Here is a 21,289-nt window from a genome sequence, read left to right on the forward strand (position 1 = left end):
GAAGTCAGCTGTAAAGCTCTGCGTTTCGCGACGCCACACAGGCCTGTGCGCACTGTGATTCCTATGCCCGCATGCAGCACAGACATGTTGTCCGGCAAACTGTTCCCTCTCCTTCTGCCCACTCTGGAGAGTGTTTCCTAGCCTCTTTGTGGGAGGTGTGGCCACATGACTGAGTTCCAGCCACTGGGATGTGGGCGAGCCTGGGATGCTGGGCTCCAGTTCAGACAGTGGTCACGAGCTCTGGGTGATGCCACCCTCCCTCTCAGTCCTCTGTTCCTGGTGGGGAACAGCAGCTCCCAGAAGTTACTAATCTTTGGGGAACCTTACTTTACTTAGCTTTTTGTTGCTCCCGCCCTTCTAACACTTCTGTAATGAACTCTGTATGTTAAATTCCCTCTGTTTAAAAAACCTAGGGCAGTGTCTGCGTTCCTCACTGAACATGAGCTGAGACAGTGATTCCTAAGTGCCCTTTCACCCCAGACCACAGAACCCCACAGCATTGCTTGGCAGTTGTCTGGAATGAAAGCTAACAAGTGGTGAAACAGACGCTTTGTTCATTTTTCCAATTCAAAAACAACAAAGGCACTTACGGAACACTCATACAGAAACTCTTTCCTAGAAAGACTAAAACTTATGGAAATGATCTTAAGATCAGTAGCCACTCATACTAGGAACTGCTTCTGCATAGGTTTGGTAATTAAATTCAAACATCACTAGAGTCTTCCAATGGCCTCCAATTGCCACAAGAGTGATGAGTGATTCTCACCTGGGGACTGGGGAGAGAGGCACCCAGTCAAGACCCACTGTGAGCAGCAAGCCTGACTGGTGCATGTATGTGAGCTGTGACTTCAGAGAGAAGACAGGAAAGTCAAGTGACAGGGAAATCAGAGGTCCAGAGTCAGCAGCAGGGCCCCTGAACCTTTGAGAACAGTGGGTGTGCCTATGGTCTAGGACCAATCCCAGCATCCGGCTATACTCAGTTAAAACAGGAGAGGATACCAGCTTCCTGCCTTATATCGTGCACTGACAGAGGAAGAAAGGGCCTTGAATAATCATCAGGGACATCAATAAAGCCACACGGGACAGATAGACTGGGGGACTCCTTGGAGTCTCTGACAGTCCCTGACACCAGCTGGAATGCCTTTCATCTCTGTGTATTTCTGTTCATCTGTCTTTAGCAAACTACTAACGAGCAAGCTCCTGAAAGTCCATAAACATGAGAACAGTGATCATGGTTCAGAGCGAAGACCCTGCCAACCCATGCTTGTCTTCAAACAAATGGGACCGAGGGACCTCGGGGTGAGTATATTAAGACTGCTTTCCAGGAGCTTAATCTCAAAACCCAGGACCTGGCCCAACTTCCTGTGTCTGCTTATGTTCACTTCCTACCATGGCTTGTTGCTGGTCTATTATTTATTAGAAACAGTCATAACAATAGCAACAAGGTGTAATAACTTAGAGAGTGGTTTCAGCTTCCACATCAGTTCCCTCCACTGGTGCTCACATCACCCCCCGAGGCAGGCAGGGAGAGAGCCCCTGTCTACAGCCCGCTGAGGAAAGAGAGCCCGGGAGAAGAGACACAACTGCCCTAGGTCCACAGTTGGATTGCAGTTCCCCAACCCAGACTGCAAAACCTGCACCACAGCTCACTTGCTCTTTTCTCTTCTAAATCTCTCTTTATGATGCAATTTCTAACACCTGGACTTTGCTTAAGTACTGGCGGCTCAGTGGTAAAGAATCTGTGTGCCAATGCAGGAAAGCCCTGGGTTGGGAAGATCTCCTGGAGAAGGAAATGGCAACCCACTCCAGTATTCTCGCCCGAAAAATCCCATGGACAGAAGAGCCTGGTGGGCTACAGTCCATGGGGTCACAAAGAGCCAGACACGACTTAGTGGCTCAACAACACCACCTGCTTTATCCTTAAAATTCCTGTTGTGATTCTAGAAACTTTATTCATCATTCATCACAGTCTTCATATTTCCACTCTGAAGGGCTGTTTTGTTTATTTGTTTAGTTACCTAATAGGATATGAAAAGCCTTTCACTCCCTGGACCTCACTGGACTAAACCAGCCTTAAAGGTGCCACACACATGAATGAGGCAGAAACTTTAGGAGATCTTCACCGTCAGAATAAAGCTGTACGTAAAGGCATGTGTGGTTTGAAATGAATTTGTTGGCCCCAGTGTTGACCTTGTAGGAGAGTACTAGCCAGAGAGAGACAGCTCAAACCAGCTCCTGTGCATAATAACAGCATGGCCCCAGGGCTGGTACAGTTCTTACACCAGTTCCAATGTGTATGTGTTTGTCCCTCATCAAGCAATTCTCTGATACCAGCTAGATGTCCTGTAATTCAACTCAGTTCTGACACCATCTACCCAGAGATGTTGTCATCCCACTATCAAGGGCTCAGTCCAGTAGACGCCAATCCCAAATTCAGGCTGTAATCTGTGTTTACCTGGGAAGGTAAACAGCTTCTCGGGGCTGTTAATCGGAGGTTCCCACCACCCCCTTCTTGGGTTCAATTCATTTGTTAGAGTAGCTCACAGAACTCAGAGATCACCAGCTTATTATGAAAGGCTAGAAGGCAATGGCAACCCACTCCAGTACTCTTGCCTGTCAAATCCCATGGATGGAGGAGCCTGGTGGGCTGCAGTCCATGGGGTCGCTAGGAGTCGGACATGACTGAGCGACTTCACTTTCACTTTTCACTTTCATGCATTGGAGAAGGAAATGGCAACCCACTCCAGTGTTCTTGCCTGGAGAATCCCAGGGACGGGAGAGCCTGGTGGGCTGCCGTCTCTGGGGTCGCTAATAGTCGGACACGATTGAAGCGACTTAGCAGCAGCAGCAGCAGCAGAACTCAGAAACCACTGGATGGAGGAGATGCCCAGGGCCAGGCTGGGCAAAGAGCCTAGGACACCCACACCTTCTCCCAGGGCAGCACCGTCCCTTCATCTCCATGTGCTCACCAAGCCAGAGGCTCTCTAAACCCTCTTTTTGGGTTTTCTTAGGAGGCTTCATCACATAGGCATGATTGATTAAATCACTGGTCACTGGTGACTGATTTAACCTCAAACTCTTTTCCCCTCCCCTTAAAGTTCCAACCCTCTAATCACATGGTTGGTTCCCCTAAAAACAGCTCCCATCCTTAGGTGATTCTAAAAGTCACCTCATTAATATAAACCCAGTTGTGCTTGAAATGCATTTATTATAAATATCAAGACATCTTATCATTTTTATCACTTAGGGAATTCCAAGGGTTTTAGGAGCTCTGTGCAAAATACATATTAGCATGAAGGTGAAAAAGTGAAAGTGTTAGTCACTCAGCCGTGTCCAGCTGTTTGTGACCCTATGGCTTGTAGCCCTCCAGGCTCCTCTGTCCTTGGAAATCTCCAGGCAAGAATACTGGAGTGGGTTGCCATTTCCTTCTCCAGGGATCTTGCCAACCCAGGGATAGAACCCAGGTCTCCTGCATTGCAGGCAGACTCTTTACCATCTGAGCGACCATGGAAGCCCATATTTATCATAAATAACAGTATCCCAACCCTGCCCTTTCTGTCCTGCCAGCTCTCTAAGTCCCCCCAGGTCTTGCTCAGACAGGCTGCAGGCAGAGCCACGTCCTCAGCACATGCAGACCTCCAACCAACGGACAGAGTATCAGCTTTTCCCCACACTCGGGGGTCTCAAACCCAACTCCCTCCTTTATGGGAGATTAGGGAGCCCCAGCCCATCTACAGTATCCTCTCCCGCAGAGGCTGTGGCCCACAGACACTCCCTCTGTGCCTCTGCCAGTCACCTCTGGTGCCCGGGGGAAGGCAGTGGGATCACTGGGTGACGGGATGATAGTTGGGCCAGGTCCGGGCTATCTTGTGATTGGCACCAACTGTTGATAACTCTCTTAGAACCTCACTGTCTTCAGATTTGGGTCCCAGTCATCTATTCCAAAATAACAGGAGTATCATTCAGTGCTCTATGGCACAGACATAACAGGCTGTGGGGAAAGGCAGATGGCAGTAAGACAATGTGTGTGCCTGGCAGTGAGGCTTCTGGGAGATGGAGGGAGAAACTAAGGAAGAAGAGAAAGCAAAGCAAGAGGGGCAAAGCACCCCTCAGAAAGGGCCCACAGACATGCTCAAGGGGCAGGTTCCTGTCTTTCTTGAGGCTCCGCAGGTGGACACTTGGCAGGTTCTGGCGCACAGCAAGTTGGAGTCTGGCCCCGGGTGATCACACCTGCGTGATGCTTGTTGCTAGGGCTTCCCTTCCTGACCTCCCAGAACAAGGAGCCAGGGCCTGGTCCCTCTGAGCCGAGGGCTGAAACCACACTGGAGACACAACAGCTGCGGGGTGGGTGTTTTAGTTCCGAAGTAGAAGGCTTTCTCTTGTGAGTAGAGAATCTTCACTCTTCGGCAGAACGTCTGGGAAGGCAGGGAAATCGCACCCTGAAATGTGTCCGGAGTGACACATACGTAGCTTCCAGCATGCGACAAGTGGAGCAGAGGAGACAGACAGAAGCTCCGCTGCGGGTGGGCATGTGAGCTCCCAGCCCGGAGCCTTCCTCTCAGACAGCCACCCCCTCCGGCAGGCCACCAAGCAGGCCTGAAATGTGAGACGATCCCTCTTCTTTCTGCCAGCAGCTGGAGAAAAAGAATCTGGCTTCTGCCCACTTGGGTCAGGAGCGGGTCAGAGCAGGACACGACCTGGCCCTCCCTCCCAAAGACTGGTTCTCCCTGGAGCACACACATACGCCAGCAGCTTGCTCTCTGAACGCTAGTTATTTAATTGTCAATCACACTTCAGAGAAGATCCCAAGCTGCTGCTGGCCTGTGACCCAGTGGGCAGAGTGAGCACCAGCCACATTCCTCTCCTCTGACTCTGAATAAGCACCACAGGCAGAGCTGGATGGGGGGGCAGCAGGCTTCACGGCCAGGGCCACCTGTGGCCGATGCAGGTAGCTACATACCTGCCTCGAGGGGGGCTGCACAGTTTAGATGAAATGATAATTGTGAAAGTTTTTTTCATAAGCATGAAGCACATCAGGCAGTTTTAAACATGGGTGAGGATTTCTTCAGGGCAGTTGAGAGGGAAAGGAAAGATGTCTAACTGACTGTACCTCTTCTAACCCAGCCTACCTGGCCTCGTGTTTCAGGTGAATCCTCACCCTACAGCTCAGCCCTGCTCAGTTCCAGGGTTGGGGCAGCTGGCGCCTTCTCTGCTGCACTTGGAGTTTGAGAATGGGCATCCGATCAGTGCTTTGCTACCAGATTGATGCTGGTCGTGGAAACTGCTCCAGAGGGGAAGTGGCAAGGACCCATCGGGAGTGGTCAAAGTCTGATTTCCTTGGATCTAAATCTGGGCAGCACCCTTGGTCAATATTGATTTAGTCATTCCTAGCAATGTGAGATCTTTGTGGCTGTGTGGAAATCTGCATGGAGCGAGTTCAAAAGCCAGCGTCTCCATAACAGTAGCTCTGGATGCTTGATCTGTGGTTTTTCGATCCTGTGTGTGCTGATCCTGGTCCAAGGCTAGGAATCTCTCAAGGCACAACCTGGTCATAGAACCATATAGGCACAGGAGTGGCAAGACCCTCAGATGCTGTGAAAATGTTGATGCTGGTGGGAATTCCTGATGAGGTTCTGCCTCGTAGAGTCACGCAGCAGCAGCTCATTCCCCACAGAGCAGCCACTTCTGCACTCAGAATGCACAACCCGAAGACACTATGCCCTGGACACCGAATACGAGCTCACAAATCTAAAGTCCCACAGCAGCAATGCCATGGCCACCAAAACAAGAGCTTCCCCTTCCCTTCCCAGTCTCCTGGACAAGAGGACAGAAGCTTCCTGCAAGACGCAGGCTGTCACTAGACAATCTATCTTGGCTTAATATCAGGAGGACAAACACAGGCCCTAGTGCCCTTCACCAGTAACAGGCAAACTTGCTAAATATCAACTGCAAAAGATTTATTCTTTTAGATGACTCAGTGAATCAGACAATACTATACTCATTTAAGAATTCCAATGCACTGAGTACTTTTGGCTTTTGGAATCACATAATGTTTTACATACTCAAAATTAAACAAAATCAAATCAACAGGATGATAGAGAAAAACTCTAAGAATGCAGACAGAAACAAATTAATCTCACTATTTCTAATGAAAAATATAACCACACTGAAGGTGGAAAAAAAAACAGAGTAACAAAAGCAGAGCAACTTTTGAACATATTATTTTGACTGTTTGCTTTCAGTCTAAAGACAAATAACTACAAACTAATACAAATTCTAGGCTTCCCTGGTGGCTCAGAGGTAAAGCCAATGCAGGAGTCGCGGGTTTGATCCCTGGATTGGGAAGATCCCCTGGAGAAGGAAACTGGACCTCACTCCAGTATTCTTGCCTGGGAGGTCCCATGGACAGAGGAGCTTGGCAGGCTACAGTCCACAGTGTTACAGAGTCGGACATAACTTAGCAACTGAGCACACGTGCAACACACATTCTAGAAAGAAAGTTTGTTTTTTGCAGGGGTAGGAGTTAATCTACTTTCCATCAATTATAGGGTTGAGCAAAGAAGTAAATAGACAGTCAATTGACAGTCAAGTTTCTCACTGTTGGAGAAGGCAGTTAAAACTAAGGAAGGAGAACCCTGGGGTGATAAATTAGAATGAGAGGCATCAGTTTGAATTCATAGTTCTTAATATGCAGAGGAAGATATAAATATATATTCCTTCTCTCTGTCTACTTAAAGGGTCTACAAGGTAAGACATCCCAGTACCAACGAACAGATCTAACACCCAGATCTTGGTCTTTAAATACCATTTCTCATCTTGCTGAGCCACAGCTCTTTGGAGGAACAGCTGATTCAGGGTCGAGGCAGAGAAAATACAAAATGAGCCTAGAATATTTTCTGTCAGAAAGTAAGGAGATGCTCCTAAAAAATGATGATGATGTGTTGAAAGGAAATAGGAAACAGCCTCCAGGGGCACCCACTGGCCAAATCTGGAATGATTTGAGCATCACAATCAATAATTATAGCAATAGAATACTCATGGGAAAAGTAAGACTCTGAGTCCATACAGATATAAGTAAATGAATAAATTAAAACAAGCAGAAAGAGGGAAAATCCTTTTTAGTAGAAGACCAACTAATATATGTAGAAGAAATGATGGTGTTAGAAAATCATGATTCTGCAGCCATCACAGTAATAACTGATTCTGCCAAGAATCAACAACTGATGCTAAAGCTAATGGGTAGGAGATATATGAAGAACTGGATATTTCCATAGTCTCAAAGTATCCCTAACAAATTATGTATTAACTACAAAGGGGAAATTAGTAACTTCAGACTGGATTAACCTAGTGGGCACCACCTGAAATGCTAACCAAAGTTAATATTACCAATAATGGAACAAGCAGAAATCTGTACCTCTCTCCTGATATGATGTCTAGAAAAGAATGCAATATCATTCTATGGGTTCCTGCCCAAAATACAAAACCCAAATCTAATCATATGAGATCATGTCCCAAACTGAGGAACATTCTACAAAACAACTAGCCTGTGTTTTGCAAAAAGAAGAAAAAGTCAAGGTCATGAAAGAAAGAGAAAGGCTAAGGAACTGTTCCAGATTAAATGAGACTGAGTGAGGCGTGATGACTGAACGTCCTGTGTGATGCTGGACTGACTCCTGGTCTGGGGGAAAAAGCGACAGGATATCAGTGGGATAACTGGCAAAAGTGGACTGTGAAACTGTGGATTAGATAATCGGATTGATCAGTGTTAAATGTCTTGATCTTAAAATTCCATAGTCTGGCCATCCAGGCACGTACTATGGCTATTTCATTTGGCCACATCAAGAGGCTTGTGTGATCCTAGTTCCTTGGCCAGGGATTTGAATGCAGGCCCTCAGCAGTGAAAGTGTGGAGTGTCAACCACTGAACCACCAGGAAATTCTCTAAATGTCTTGATCTTGATAAATATACTGTGGTTAGGTAAAATAAAAGTCCTATTCTTAGGAAATAGACACTGAAGTATTTATGGATAAGGGAATAAGGGACTATGTCTACGAATTACTTCCAAGTGGTTCAGGAAAAAAATACATACAATAGAATATGCGCTCAGCCGTGTCTGACTCTTTGCAACACCATGGACTGCACCCTGCCAGGCTCCTCTGTCCATGGGATTACCCCAGCAAAATATTGGAGTGGGTTGCCATCTCCTCCTCCAGAGGATCTTCCTGACCCAGGGATCAAACCTGCATATCTTACGGCTCTTGCATTGGCAGGTGAATTCTTTGCCACTGAGCCACCTAGGAAGCCTATAATAGAACATAATATGTATCAAAACATACATATGGAATAGAAATTTAGAGAGAGAGAGCAAGAGAGAGCACACAAATAATAAAGCAAAAGGACAAAATGTTAACAACTGGTAAACCTGAGTCAAGAGTATATGGCAGTTCCTTGTATTGCTGCAACTTCCTAAAAGTGTGAAATGGTATCAAAATTTCAAAAGTTTAAAAATAATAAACACAATTTTTATTTTTTTAAAAGAAGCCCATATATATTGAAAAAATAGCTTGTTCACTCTTGTACTCCCAGTGCTCAGCATGGAACAGGTGCTTACTAAACGTGTTAGTGGAATGAATGAATGAATAAAATGTGCTTTAGAAAGTGACATTAGACCTCTCTTTCAAGATAGAAGAATATGTACTTTCCTACCTTCCAAATTACCATGACAATAACAGAAAAGATGTGGGCTTTTTTAAATGTATGAAACCATAGTTATACCTAGAAAGGGAAAAAAAACATGCTACTGATAGATCAGATATTTGGAGAGATTTCTGCATATGGGCTCAGATGGGCAGAAGAAGGCACATGAGGGAGCAGCCCGGAGCAGCCAAGAGAAGAGCCGTTTTCCAAGGCCCCTGAGAAGTTCCAGGCTCAGAGCCAGCAAATGCTAGGGGCAGACACAGGCCACAGCAATCACTGGGAATAACATCATCTTGGAGGTTTCATCATGTAACAAATGTAACACACATGGCACTCATAGCATAGAGGCTGAAGGGCGGAGCTGGGAAACAGGCTGTGTGATTGCCAAGTTCCTACATTTTACATTGGAGCGGCATAATATTAACTCTAAACAAACTGTGAACATTTTAAAATGTATGTTTAATCTCTGGAGCAGCCGTTCTCAAACTTTTTGATCTCCAGATCCTTTTACATTCTTAAAAATTACTAAGGATCCCCAAGAGTTTTTGTTTATGTGAGCTATAACTATCAATATTTACCATATTAGAAACTTAAAGGGAGATATTTTTAAAACTTATTAATCACCTAAACATAATAATAATAAACCTATTATCTGTTAAAATAAGTATCATGTTTGCATGAAAAATAGCTACTTTCCCAAGCAAAAACACTTGAAAACATTTTAATCTCTGGCTTGATAGAATACAGCTGGACTCTCATATCTCCTGCATCCAATCTGCTGTGAGATGTTATTTTTGAAGTACATGAAAACAATTTGGCCTCCCATGCTTCTATGGTTAGAAAGAGTAATCTACTACCACCAATCCATATATGAAAAAAAATTCCTGTCACCCCAAAGAGAAGAGAAGAACATTAAAAAAAAAAAGTGACAGGGGATATAAGAAACAGCAGTAGCTGCATATGAACCAGAAGAATTAAAAGATACTTGAAAAAAAATTAAGACTTTATTGCTCAGAAGCAGCAAAGCTTTGACAGCTTAGGCCTGTGTTTTCTCCTCCATGAGTCTGATAACGTCACTTGGTTTTCCAGTTAAACACGCACATTTATATATCTTACTACAATAAATGCTATTTACAGATATAAAGTTTTTATAACCAACAAACATGGAAATACTTATTACAATTAAAATATATATAAAACTTAGAAACCATGACAATGTAAAAGTAACAATCCAACAAAAAATTAGAAATGAAATGAGAGAAATGGAAGGAAGGGTAAATATGGCAATGTCCTTTTTTTTCATACTGGGAAGCAATAAGTAAACTGATATTAAATTGATAATGTAGTCAAGAAACTGAGGTATAAATAAAATACTTAAAGTTATAAACCATTAGTGACTGTCTCTGGGGAATGGTGGTAAAAGAAGAGAGGAAGAAGGCTTTTAATTTTGTATCATTCTTTTGCTTAAAAAATGTTTTTACTGCATACATGTAGTACTTCTACGATATAAATAATAACAATTTTTATTTGAAGAAAAATCTACCACATATTATAAATATTTGAAAAATAAAATGCTGACCTCGAGTTAGAAATTTATTTATAACTCAACTTCACTTTATGCAATGGATGGATACACCAAAAGATACCTGTGATCTGAATCACATTTGAAATGTAGAGTCTGCTTAAATTTGATAAAATTAATGTCTGTCCATATATGTATATATCTTTGTTTAAAATTAAAATTTGCCTGTGCTTTGGTTTTTTCTTTTTAAACTGATAACTGCCTAAAATAAAAAGGGAAAGCTACTCAAAATGAGCCATGGCCTTCTCTTTTCTAAGTTCTATGAACACTGAGGCTCACTTTAGAGTAAATTTATCATCAGGATCAAACATAACTATTTTTGGCTAAATGAGGATCAGTAGGCTACCATGGCTTCAAATTCATCAGTAAGTACCTAAATCCTGCAACTTCTGACAGAGACTGTGGATGTGATTTACAAGCTATCTGCAGACTGGAAAAAGCATATCACTGAATTTTTTTTACACAAACCAGTGGTTTTTACTTCATTATCTTTTTCTTTTTCTTTATGCCTGTTCATATAAAGAAGAGAACACTTGCACATCAAAACAAAAACAAAAGAAATGTAGCTTTCTTCTGATAAGTGACAATGACAACAATATCCTACTAGACAGGTATTCACGCCAGAGCAGTACTACCTCTGAAGACTGTTCATGCTGAGCTATTCTGAAGCATACCACCATCACAACCTCTGCAGTCTTTTGACTAAGTTGTTAAATTCAGAAAGAAAGAAAACAAGTTTTAAGAATCAGATTACATTACTACTTGAGAGTGTATGTCTGTGTGTATGTGCATGCACACGCACTTGCACAAATGCACGCTCAGTTGTGCTCAACTCCTTGTGACTCCACAAACTGTAGCCAGCCAAGCTCCTCTGTCCATGGGATTTCCCAGGCAAGAATACTAGAGTAGGTTGCCATTTCCTCCTCCAGGGGACCTTCCCGATCCCAGGGATTGAATCCGCGTCTTTTACATCTCCTGCACTGGCAGGTGGATTCTTTACTACTAGCACCGCCTGGGAAGCCCTACATTACTACTTGATAATGATTAAAGAGCAAACAAGTCTTTCCTGCTGGCTCAGACAGTAAAGAATCGATCTGCATCTTAAGTTATTTGGTAGACATGAAATACTATACCACTGTCATTTTAGTTATGTTAATTTAAAGGAAGATATTTTTCAAATTCATATTGGTCATTTGTAGTTTTCCTATGAATCTTCTATATAATCATTGTTCACATTCTATCACAGTGTTAATGTGTCTTTTATTGATTCATGAGTGTTCTTAATATATTAAGAGAATTAATCATATGCTTATCATTTGCAAATGTTTCCTGCCCAGATCAAGATATACTCTTAAGTGTATGTATAGCAATTTTAGTGTTTGTAAATAATAAAACAGTGTAATAAATTAGAAAAAAAAAAAGAATCAGTCTGCAATATGGGAGACCTGAGTTCGATCCCTAGGTTGGGAAGATCCCCTGGAGAAGGGAATGGCAACCTGCTCCAGTATTCTTGCTGGAAAAGAGCAAAAAGAGATACTGAATTACACTCCCTAAGGTATGTATATTTCTTTAAATGTTTTTTATTTGATATTATTTTATGAATACAGGTATATCTAGTATTTAAACTTCTATCCTGAAGAGAGATATTTTGTCAGCAAAAGAATAAAATAAATGAAAAAATAAGCTAAAATCCTGTCATCCACCCCTATAGGAAGTCATGTTGTTCAATTGGGCCAGACCAGAGTCTAAGCACCACCTAGCAGCTCCTTACACAAACTGTAAGAAAAGTACTTCAGAATCATTAACATGGCCTCTAGGATTCTCCTTCCAAACCCCAAACTATTAAATAAAGGACTGTGTTTTTTCTGTATTTGACCATGGATGAAATATACCCTAAAGCAACAAGAAATTTTTAAGTCATCTAGTTCATTCATTCATAGCTAGGCAGAATATATTAATCATGTTTTTTCCTTTCTGTCTTATGACATTGCTGCTGCTAAGTCACTTCAGTCATGTCTGACTCTGTACAACCCCATAGAAGGCAGCCCACCAGGCTCCGCCATCCCTGAGATTCTCCAGGCAAGAACACTGGAGTGGGTTGCCATTTCCTTCTCCAATGCATGAAAGTGAAAAGTGAAAGTGAAGTCACTTAGTCGTGTCCAACTCTTCGCAATCTCATGGACTGCAGCGTACCAGGCTCCTCCATCCATGGGATTTTCTAGGCAAGAGTATTGGAGTGGGGTGCTATTGCCTTCTCCACTTATGACATTATGATATCTTTAAAATCTTGTAGTTCAGGGAACAGATCAACCTTCCCAGGGCTAACCAGCTCTTATAGATAGCACACAGCTGGCCAGGAGCATCCCTTCCATATGCAAACCTACCAATTCTGAGTATATTCCCTAAGCCACTCTGTTTATCTAATTCTCACACACCAAGCCAATATTTCTCCTGCTCTAAATCACCCCCAGGTCAGTGTCTAGGAAACTAGAGACCACCTCTACTGCCAAAGCTTACCAGAACTATTAAAACCATCCAGTCCTAAGCTGTTTGCTCTACCCTGCCCTGCCCTTCCCACCAAAAGCACAATGAAGGCTGTGGCCCAGGTTTTCCCTGCTTTTGCCTCCTGACCAGAACTTGGTGCTTTCCCTGTGGTCCTGCATGGCATTCCTCCTTCTCTTGAGAAATGTAAGCAGTAAATTCTTCTTCCAGTGGCACTGATCTCTCTGTGTCATCAGTCACCTCTACAAATGAAGATCCTGTGAATATATAAATGAGACAATCCCACCGCATTCATTTCAGTGAACAATCACTTTCATTCTAGTTTCTTCGTCCAGATAATGTCTCCACTCCAACTTTTTACAAATATGAAGCATTTTCAGAGCACTGTCATTTTCGAGGTTGACCTCCTAGGCTAAGTGACAAGTAGGCCTATAAAGTGGAAGGGGCTGAAGACAACAGAGAGAGAGCAAGAAAGACAAACCGAGCTCACGTGAAAGCTGCAGACTCATTTCAACCCTGAGAGTAAAAGCTGCCCTTTCTTCTCTCCCAGGCTGCAGGGCCCAAGCCTGTTTCTTCTGTTATATCCCATAGGTGGTTCTGTCCAGGTACCCTTGGTCTTTCACAGTGAAGCTAACGGCTTAAGCCTCAAGACCCTTCACTTGCATTGAGTCTCTCCAAAGACCACACCTAATTTTGTATTTATAATTTGTATCCTTTTGACTGAAGAGAATCCCTGAAAATGGTATAAGCTTCATGCCCTACAGAAACTGGGAGGGTGATAGGGGTCATGACTCCCAGAATCCCAGATGTAAGCCCTTCTCTTCCACCCAACCACTCTGGACCCCAGTTTCCCTATCTGTATGAGAGGGGATAACAAGATGGCCTTGTCCTAGGTTCCCTTTTCTTTTCTGCTCAGGTGCACCCATTTCTCTATATTCTAACAAAGCAATAAGCTATCACCTAGCGTGTGGCTGCCAAGGCTCATTTTGCATATTGGCTTTTTAAAGATGCTAAAACGAGCCTGAAAAATGCAAAACTGAAAGTCAGTTCTTAACTGTACATGGGCTAATAAGTGTGCAGAAAACCACAGCAAAGCTTTTGTGATGAAGCCTGGTACCAATGCTCAAAATTATAACCTAAAGATTGGCTGCATTAAGATCAACCCAGAGCCGTAATATAGAGTGAGGGTGTTCGGGCTCAGTTCTCACCTGGCTCTGCCACTCTCTTGATGTATCTTTGGACAAGTCATTCCACATCTCTGGGCTTATTTATTGACAAGCTAAGCAAGGGCTGGACCAGAGGATCTCTAAGAACTCCTCCATTTTTTTTTTGAGTTTGAGAGTAGAAAATTCCTCTTTATTCATTGCAATAACTTGTATCGCCTCAGTCTCTTAACATGTTCGCCTCTTTCTGCCCCTCTTACTGGTCCCACAACTGGATCATATTCTTTCTTACTCTTACCACATTGAGCTAGCCTCAGTGAGCCTCTGAACTGAGGAGGCGAGAACAGGGAGCAAGCACAGGAGAGGCCAGGGAAGGGAAAGGGAGGCAGGGAGTCTGGCAGCGCCGAGTCCTGGTGCAGCGTCATGAAGAGCTCACACCCTGGCTCACACATGGGTCAGATGCCATAGCTCTGAAGGGCAACTTACTCCTTGCGTCTGCATCGGGCTTTTTTCAAGGGTGATTAGCTCAGGCCGGCCATTACCCCACAGACTTCCTAGAACAGGGTCCTCACAGACTCACTCCTGCTGGATCCCAAGTCTCCAGCTGGATAAAGAAGGAAGAGAATGAGTTACTCACACTAGCTAATCTGCGGCTTTTGGTCACCCATTCTCAGACCACAGCATGACACAGCTTCCCTTTAAGTTTTTCTGGAGACTGTCCAATCCTGACAGAAGGAAAACAGCACACCAGACTAGTGGGAGGCATCCCTTATTCCATCATGATTAAGAGACTTCTGTTTTAGTATCTGCAGCACTTGCTGGAGATCCTGGCAAGAACAGGCACTTGATAAACGCCTGCTAAGCTGAGCCAACTTTTCCCGCTATTTCCCACACTAAGAGCACTGGATCCTGCTGGACTCCAGACCTTGCACAGATGTCCATTTGCCGTCTCTCCCTGTCTCCAGCTACTCCTTTCTCCTGTCAGCTTCATCTTCCTGACCACTGCGTCTGTCACACTCCTCTCTGTCCAGTGACTGATGCAGACATGGCTGGTGTCAAAGGCCATTAGCTTTCCATTCACCTCCCTCTGGCACCAGCTGCTCCTTAGCTTTCCAGCCCTGCATCTCACAAGCAGACTACTCGACTGGGTTTCTGTGTGAAATCTGCTTCATCCGATCACTGGACAAGCACTGTATTTAGTCTGCACCATGTGACAGGCACAGGGCCAGACCCTTCTGCAGATGGCGTAAGAACCCTGAAAATCAGGTACACTCTCCCCATCCTGCAGTTGTGGAAACAGAGGGCAAGCCCTTGAGTAACTTGCCCAAGGGCCTGGCATGCCTGATGGCATAGTCAGAATTGGGAACCCCAGGTTCCCAGATTCAAGTCCACCCTTAAACCACACTGCACATCAGTGAAGTGCCTGGGGACAGAGGTTGCTGAAATGACTCGTACCTCCACAAGGTACACACGCACACACATTCCCAAACCACTCCAGGCCTAGAAATCATCCTCAATGGACTGCCCATCCCACATAATCCAGAGTGTCCCAGACACTATCCCAGTCTCTGGTTTTGGCCAAGGAAATTATTCTGGATTTGGGACTCCTACCTTAGGTCTTCTACCTGAATTTGATGTGCTGAGTTATGTATTCATTTGCCAACTGAACACTCTGATCAGTCACATCACTATCTCATGGACCAAACACATACTCCCCATCTCGGTTTTATTATTAGACAATGTTTACAAAATGCCTCCTATGAACTGAGTGCTATACTAAACATTTACATGAAGTATCTCTGTTAATCTTCATAATTCTCTAAGGTGCGTTCTATTATTGTCGTCATTTTATGGGAGGATACAAAGGCTTAACCAGGTGAAGTAACTTTCCCAAAGTTACAAAGTGTTAGAATCAGTACTTGAACCAGGCAGCACCATCAACCCTCAGATCTACAGACCCTTCTCAGCCAGTCTGCTTGACCAACACACACCCACCCACCCACACCCACCCACCCATCTTCCCACTGGGCATGGCCTTCTTGGTCCCATGCTCTTCAGGCCTCAAAGCTCTTAGCAGAATTCCCAACTCCCAAACCTGGAGTAAAGGGAGAAAAAGCTTCATGGGACACTTCTGGAAGGTCAACCACTTCAAACATGTTAGCTGTCCAGCCTGCTATCTGTTCCCGTACAGGCTTCGCTCAGGCCGTTGAGGCAGGAGGCATATAGCAGAAAGGATTAATGCCTAGACCTTGGCAACAACCATGCCCAGGTTCAAAGTGCCTCCATTTTTCATCTGTCAACCAAAATAATTATTATATCTACTTCAGAATGTTGTGAAGATTAAAAGAGATGATGCACATTAAGTGTTCAGCATATAATAAAATAAGCTGGCAGTTATTATCATTTTCTTACCCTCTCAGCCTGGGATGTGTGCCCCAACTTTACCACTGACCCCTCAAAACCTAATGCAAATCACAGCTCCCCCTATCCTTGGCCAGGTGAGTGAAGTAGAACTGGCACTGACTGAGCATCTTCCATATGCTGAGCACTAACGCAAGTACTGAGGACACAAAAATGAATAAGACCACGCCCTGAACTTCAGGAATTCACAGCCTTAAGGAAGACAGGAATGGCAACCCTCTCCAGCATTCTTGCTTGGAGAATCCCATGGACAGAGGAGCCTGGCAGGCTGCAGTCCGTGGGATCGCAAGAATCGGACATGACTTCATAACTAAACCACCACCACCAGCAAGGAAGACAGGAAAGAAACAGCTCACTTCAAAACTGCAGAGCAAGTGCACCGACAGAGCATGCTATGGGAGGGAGCAGGAGAAGCCAGTCAGATCACCGCGAGGGCGGGGGGCGGGGCTGAGGGGGCCAAGGGGGCGGGGCTGAGGGGGCCAAGGTAAGGAGTCGGCACTGAGTCCAGAGCGCAGCGAGGAGCCGTGGAAAGGCTTTCAGCAGAGGAGTCAAATGCACAGACTTGTGCTTTAAAAAGGGATTGCTTTAGAGGAGATGTGGAGAAGGAAGTTAGGAAGGTATGAAATAATTCAATTAAGAAATGATACCTTGGACAGGACAGGGCAAGGAAGACAAAGGGAGAGATTTCCAAGATGTCTAGATAATGAACACCAAAGGCCTTGACATTGAACACTGTCTAATCCCTCTACGTTCAGAGACTGAGGGAGATGGAGAGGAAGGTGATACATAGGCATTTACATCCATCATTTTAAAAATCAACACTCGAGACCTCCCTGTTGGCCCAGCAGTTAAGACTCTGTGCTTCCACTGCAGCGGGCAGTGGTTCAGTTCCTGTCCAGGGAACTAAGATCCCACATGCCACGTGGTTGTGGCTTTAATTAATCACAAAATTTTTTTTAAATAAAAATCAACTCTCTCTTAGGGCACTCATGGAAATTTAGCTTGCACTGTGGTCATCTGTTACTTGTTCATTTGGTTAGTCAATTAACATTTACTGACTACTTAAATGCCAGGCATAGCCTTAGATACTTGGAGAGTTCAGAGACAAATCAGCTGAGTGAGAAGTATTAGCAAAGACCAGCAAGGGGAAAGATACAAGTACAGGACCTAGGGAATGGACCTTTATCTGGAAGGTGGGGTACAAAGAGTAAGATGCAGGGGAGCCAGTTTGAAACTCAGACTGGGTCAGACTGTGCAGGACCTAGGCTAAGGAGTTTGAATTCTTGAGTGGTGGATAGGAGAGCCACTGAAGGTTTTAAACAAGAGAGAGAGGATCACAGCTGAGCCTTAATGGATCCCTCTCACAGCAGTGAACCAAATGCTCTCCTTTTGGAATCCCTGGAAACAAGGGCTTCACGTTTTCCATCTGGGTACATTTTTCAAGGTTTACACAGTACCCATTATTTAGGAAGTAGACCATGAACATATACTAGGTGCATAAACACTCATGTACAGTCTTGCAAACACAAATAAAATGCATGGCAAATATGACGAGAGACTGGTTGAGCTAAATACATTCTTAAATAAAATAAATAAGTCAAGCTTTCTATAAGGGTACTCAACCACATTAAAAATATGGTACTGGCTCTTTCACCTAGGAGCAAAGACCTCTGGGCAAGAGTTCTGAAATCTTTCTGAGGAGCTATTCTGGGTCTCCAGTCACTCGTTTTTTTCTAAACAGCTTGAATATTTGGGGGGCTGGGTGTAAGGAGCTCTGTAGAGAATGCAGGATACAGTTCTGGGCCTGTCAGGGGGAAGGGGAGCAGTACCTTTTGCTGAGCACTCGCCAGCTGCCCGCCACCATGCTGCATTTTTCATATATACCCATGCACATGAAGAGGGGTAACTAGCCAGCTTGGATTCCCCCACCAATCCTGAATCCCATCTGCCTCTCCAGCCTCTGCCCTTTGGCTCAGGACTCCCTGGCTTTGGACCCTAATCTCTTGCTACTGTGTAAGGCCATGAGTTGATTCTCTCTCCCTTTGGGGGGCTCATTTTCCCTCTTATAATGCCAGAAAACCCCTTTACCCCTCTCTATAAAGACAAGAGATATCCAAGAGACTGAAAACTTCACAGTTGAGTGACCATCATACAGCAAAGACCCTGGTGCAAGTAGCCTCTTGATAAATGCCTAAGCATGGTTGGTTTGTTTTTTAGGGGAGGGTCACTTTAATTCCATACCTACACTGAATACTTACTGTAATGATCAACAGGGAGAGGATAAAGAAAGAAAAAGAAAAACCTGCAGATATCAGGGAATCCAGGAATCTATTTGACTTCAGTATATACAGTATGACTTTTTCAGAAATAAATTTACCTTCTTACACTGGTTTGATTCAATATTAAAAGGAGTTTGTATTATCTCAGTCCTCACTCTGTTCATGGAAAACCTCCGTGGGTGGGGCTGGGTAGGAGGAGTGTCCAGGATTCGGAATCTGCTAGATACCAAAGAATATTTTTTGCACACAGATGGCTAGGAGTTGGCTGTAACATTTTCTTGATTAAGCTGGAATACCAAAATAAATGTCTGAGATCATTACTTTTAAAATAGCCCACGGTAACGTTTCCATTCAGCATCTTGCCTGGTGACCTTTTCTCACAGACCCCCACACTACCCAGGCCTACCTGCTGGGCTGCCTCGTGGAAGATTTCCTGCACTTGAGACATCTGGGCCATTCTTCTGGAAATGGGGGTCCTGGTGGTCTGGGTGGGGAGACCCCTCTGGAAAGTAAACAGTGTTCCCGGTCAGTCTGGCTCCTCTTTCCCTGGATCCTTATTGCCCATCCTTCCTATACCAGGCCCTGGCTGAGGAAGGAACTTTGTCTTGCCTCATCTGGAAACATCTCCTTCCCTCTTTGGTACCCAAATATTTGATCCCACTCATCCTTCACAGACTCCCTCTGCTCAAATGTTGCTGTTCTTTTAAACACAGCTACCCCCAACTCTTTTTTGCCCTGAGCTCCTTCAACACAGGGGTCGGAGCATAGCTGCCCAACCCCTGAGGACACAGTTTTACACTCCTCTCTTTCCTTGTGAACCCCTCTGTCCAGGGCCAGGACACCATCGATCCACTAGAACTGGCTGCAGCTGGTCAAAGGACCGGAGACTTACCGAGACCGGCTCCGGAGACAGAGCACAGACCACTAGGGTTTCGGTCAACGCTGAACTCGCGTCCCTCCAGCAACCCTACTTACGCGAACCCCTACAGCGCAGCGTACACCCCCCTTCCAGCCTCCGCCCCTCTCGAACCAAGTTCTCAGGAAGCCCTGGGCCCGGCGGATGGCTCGGGTCCCAACTGCAGACAGGAAGGGGGTCTACCTGCGCAGAGGGCAAAGGTGACCCAAGCTGGGCTCCGGCTTACAGACAGAGTTCCCGGGAAAGAGGAGCCGCCCAAGACCACCCTGCGCTCTCCCCACCCACCAGCCGCTCGGCGTCCGCCCTCACCTGTTCCCGGGACGCCGGCTGCTAGAGCTGGGCCCGCCCCGCCCAGGCCCCGCCCCGCCGCCACGTGGCTGACCAGGTGCGCGCGGCACGGGTCCCAGCTGTCCCGCTGACGAGGCGTCTGGCCCGAGCTCGGGCACCGCGGCCACGACTCTCGGATCCAGGTTGAGAGAGACGGGCTGCGGGCACTTCCCCTCCCCAAGGGTGGTGCCCGCGCACCGTCGGCCGCCCGGGAGAGCTCCCGGGAGAAAGGAACAGCAATCTTAACAGGGGTGGGAAGGGACTGAGCGGGGGTGCGGGAGTGGACAAGGGAGGAAGAGTCTGCAAACTCGCAGACTTGACTAGCCACCGCTCTGGATAGCTCGTTCACCACCCACCGCCGAGGTGCACGACCCTCGGATTGGGGTGACAGGACCCGAGCCTACTCTGCACCTGCTCTCTCTGACACTGCTGAACGCAGGAATGAGAGGCTGGGGAGCAGAAACACTGGGGCAAGAGACTGAGACTGCGCTCCAGGGACCCCAGTGTGCAGCGGCCACGCGACCCAGGGGACCCTCAGGCTTGCCGGAAGTGGAATTCTTTCGCCAAGAAAGTGCCTTCGGGCATTCTGAGGTGTGGGAAGGAATTACCTTCGCCACCTTCAGGGATTCCCAGACTCGGCTTGAAGGGATTAGGGATGAGGTAAGTTTTCTAGGACCCCAGCTTGCAGGAAAAAAAAAGTTATCAACATGCAGAGAGATTAAATTGTCTCTCTTTCCAATCCGGCATATTTCCTAAGCCTGAAATAACTTGCTAGGCCTCCTTGTGGGCTTCTGAGAAACAGGAGGGCAGCTGGGAGTACTTCCCACGCCCACAGGAGCCTTTGTGTGAAAATCCCTAAAAATAGAGGTTGTTCTTTTAAAAACAAAAGGGAAGGCAAAGCCATGGGAACACTGATGGAGCCCCAACCTCTGCTCCAGCAAAGGGTTTTTGGGGATTTTTTGTGTGTGGGTTTTGATGTGGAAATATATATATAATATATAAAATGTACCATTTAAACTATTTTTAAGGGTATAGTTCAGTGGCATTAATACTATTCACCACGTGGTGCAGCTTGAACTACTTCCAAAACTTCTTCATCACCCCCAAACTGAGACTCTGTACCCTTCAACAGTAACTCCCCACAGCCCTCTTGTCCCAGCAAGTGGTAACCTCTAATCTATTTTCTGGCTCTATAAATTTGCTTCTCCAACCTTTCTCATATAAGTGAAATTAGATGACATTTGTCCTTTTTATGTCTGACTTTTCACTTAGCATCATGTCCTCAAAGTTGTGGCATGTGTCAGAACTTCTTTCCCAGTAAAGAAGTTTGTAACAATGCATCTCTGTAAGAGGAAAGAACCCCAGGATGAATTACAGATTAGCCACCTGTGAGCAATGGATG

General features: G+C 45.3%; 1 protein-coding gene and 1 long non-coding RNA gene across 2 annotated transcripts in view; one reads left to right on the forward strand and one right to left on the reverse strand.

Annotated features, from left to right (window-relative positions):
* Positions 1 to 19,143, reverse strand: part of SLC12A8 (solute carrier family 12 member 8) — a 142,618-nt gene extending 123,475 nt beyond the window's left edge. Inside the window, exon 1 of the mRNA XM_018045881.1 lies at positions 19,051 to 19,143. Coding sequence (XP_017901370.1) covers positions 19,051 to 19,101 — 51 coding nt within the window. The 5' untranslated portion in view covers positions 19,102 to 19,143. The remainder of the gene's footprint in view (positions 1 to 19,050) is intronic.
* Positions 648 to 5,534, forward strand: LOC106502043. The gene is made up of 2 exons (XR_001917851.1): positions 648 to 1,299; positions 5,147 to 5,534. It is a non-coding gene; the product is annotated as an uncharacterized LOC106502043 (long non-coding RNA).

The sequence above is a fragment of the Capra hircus genome, chromosome 1, assembly GCF_001704415.2.
Source record: "Capra hircus breed San Clemente chromosome 1, ASM170441v1, whole genome shotgun sequence".
Classification (NCBI taxonomy): domain Eukaryota; kingdom Metazoa; phylum Chordata; class Mammalia; order Artiodactyla; family Bovidae; genus Capra; species Capra hircus.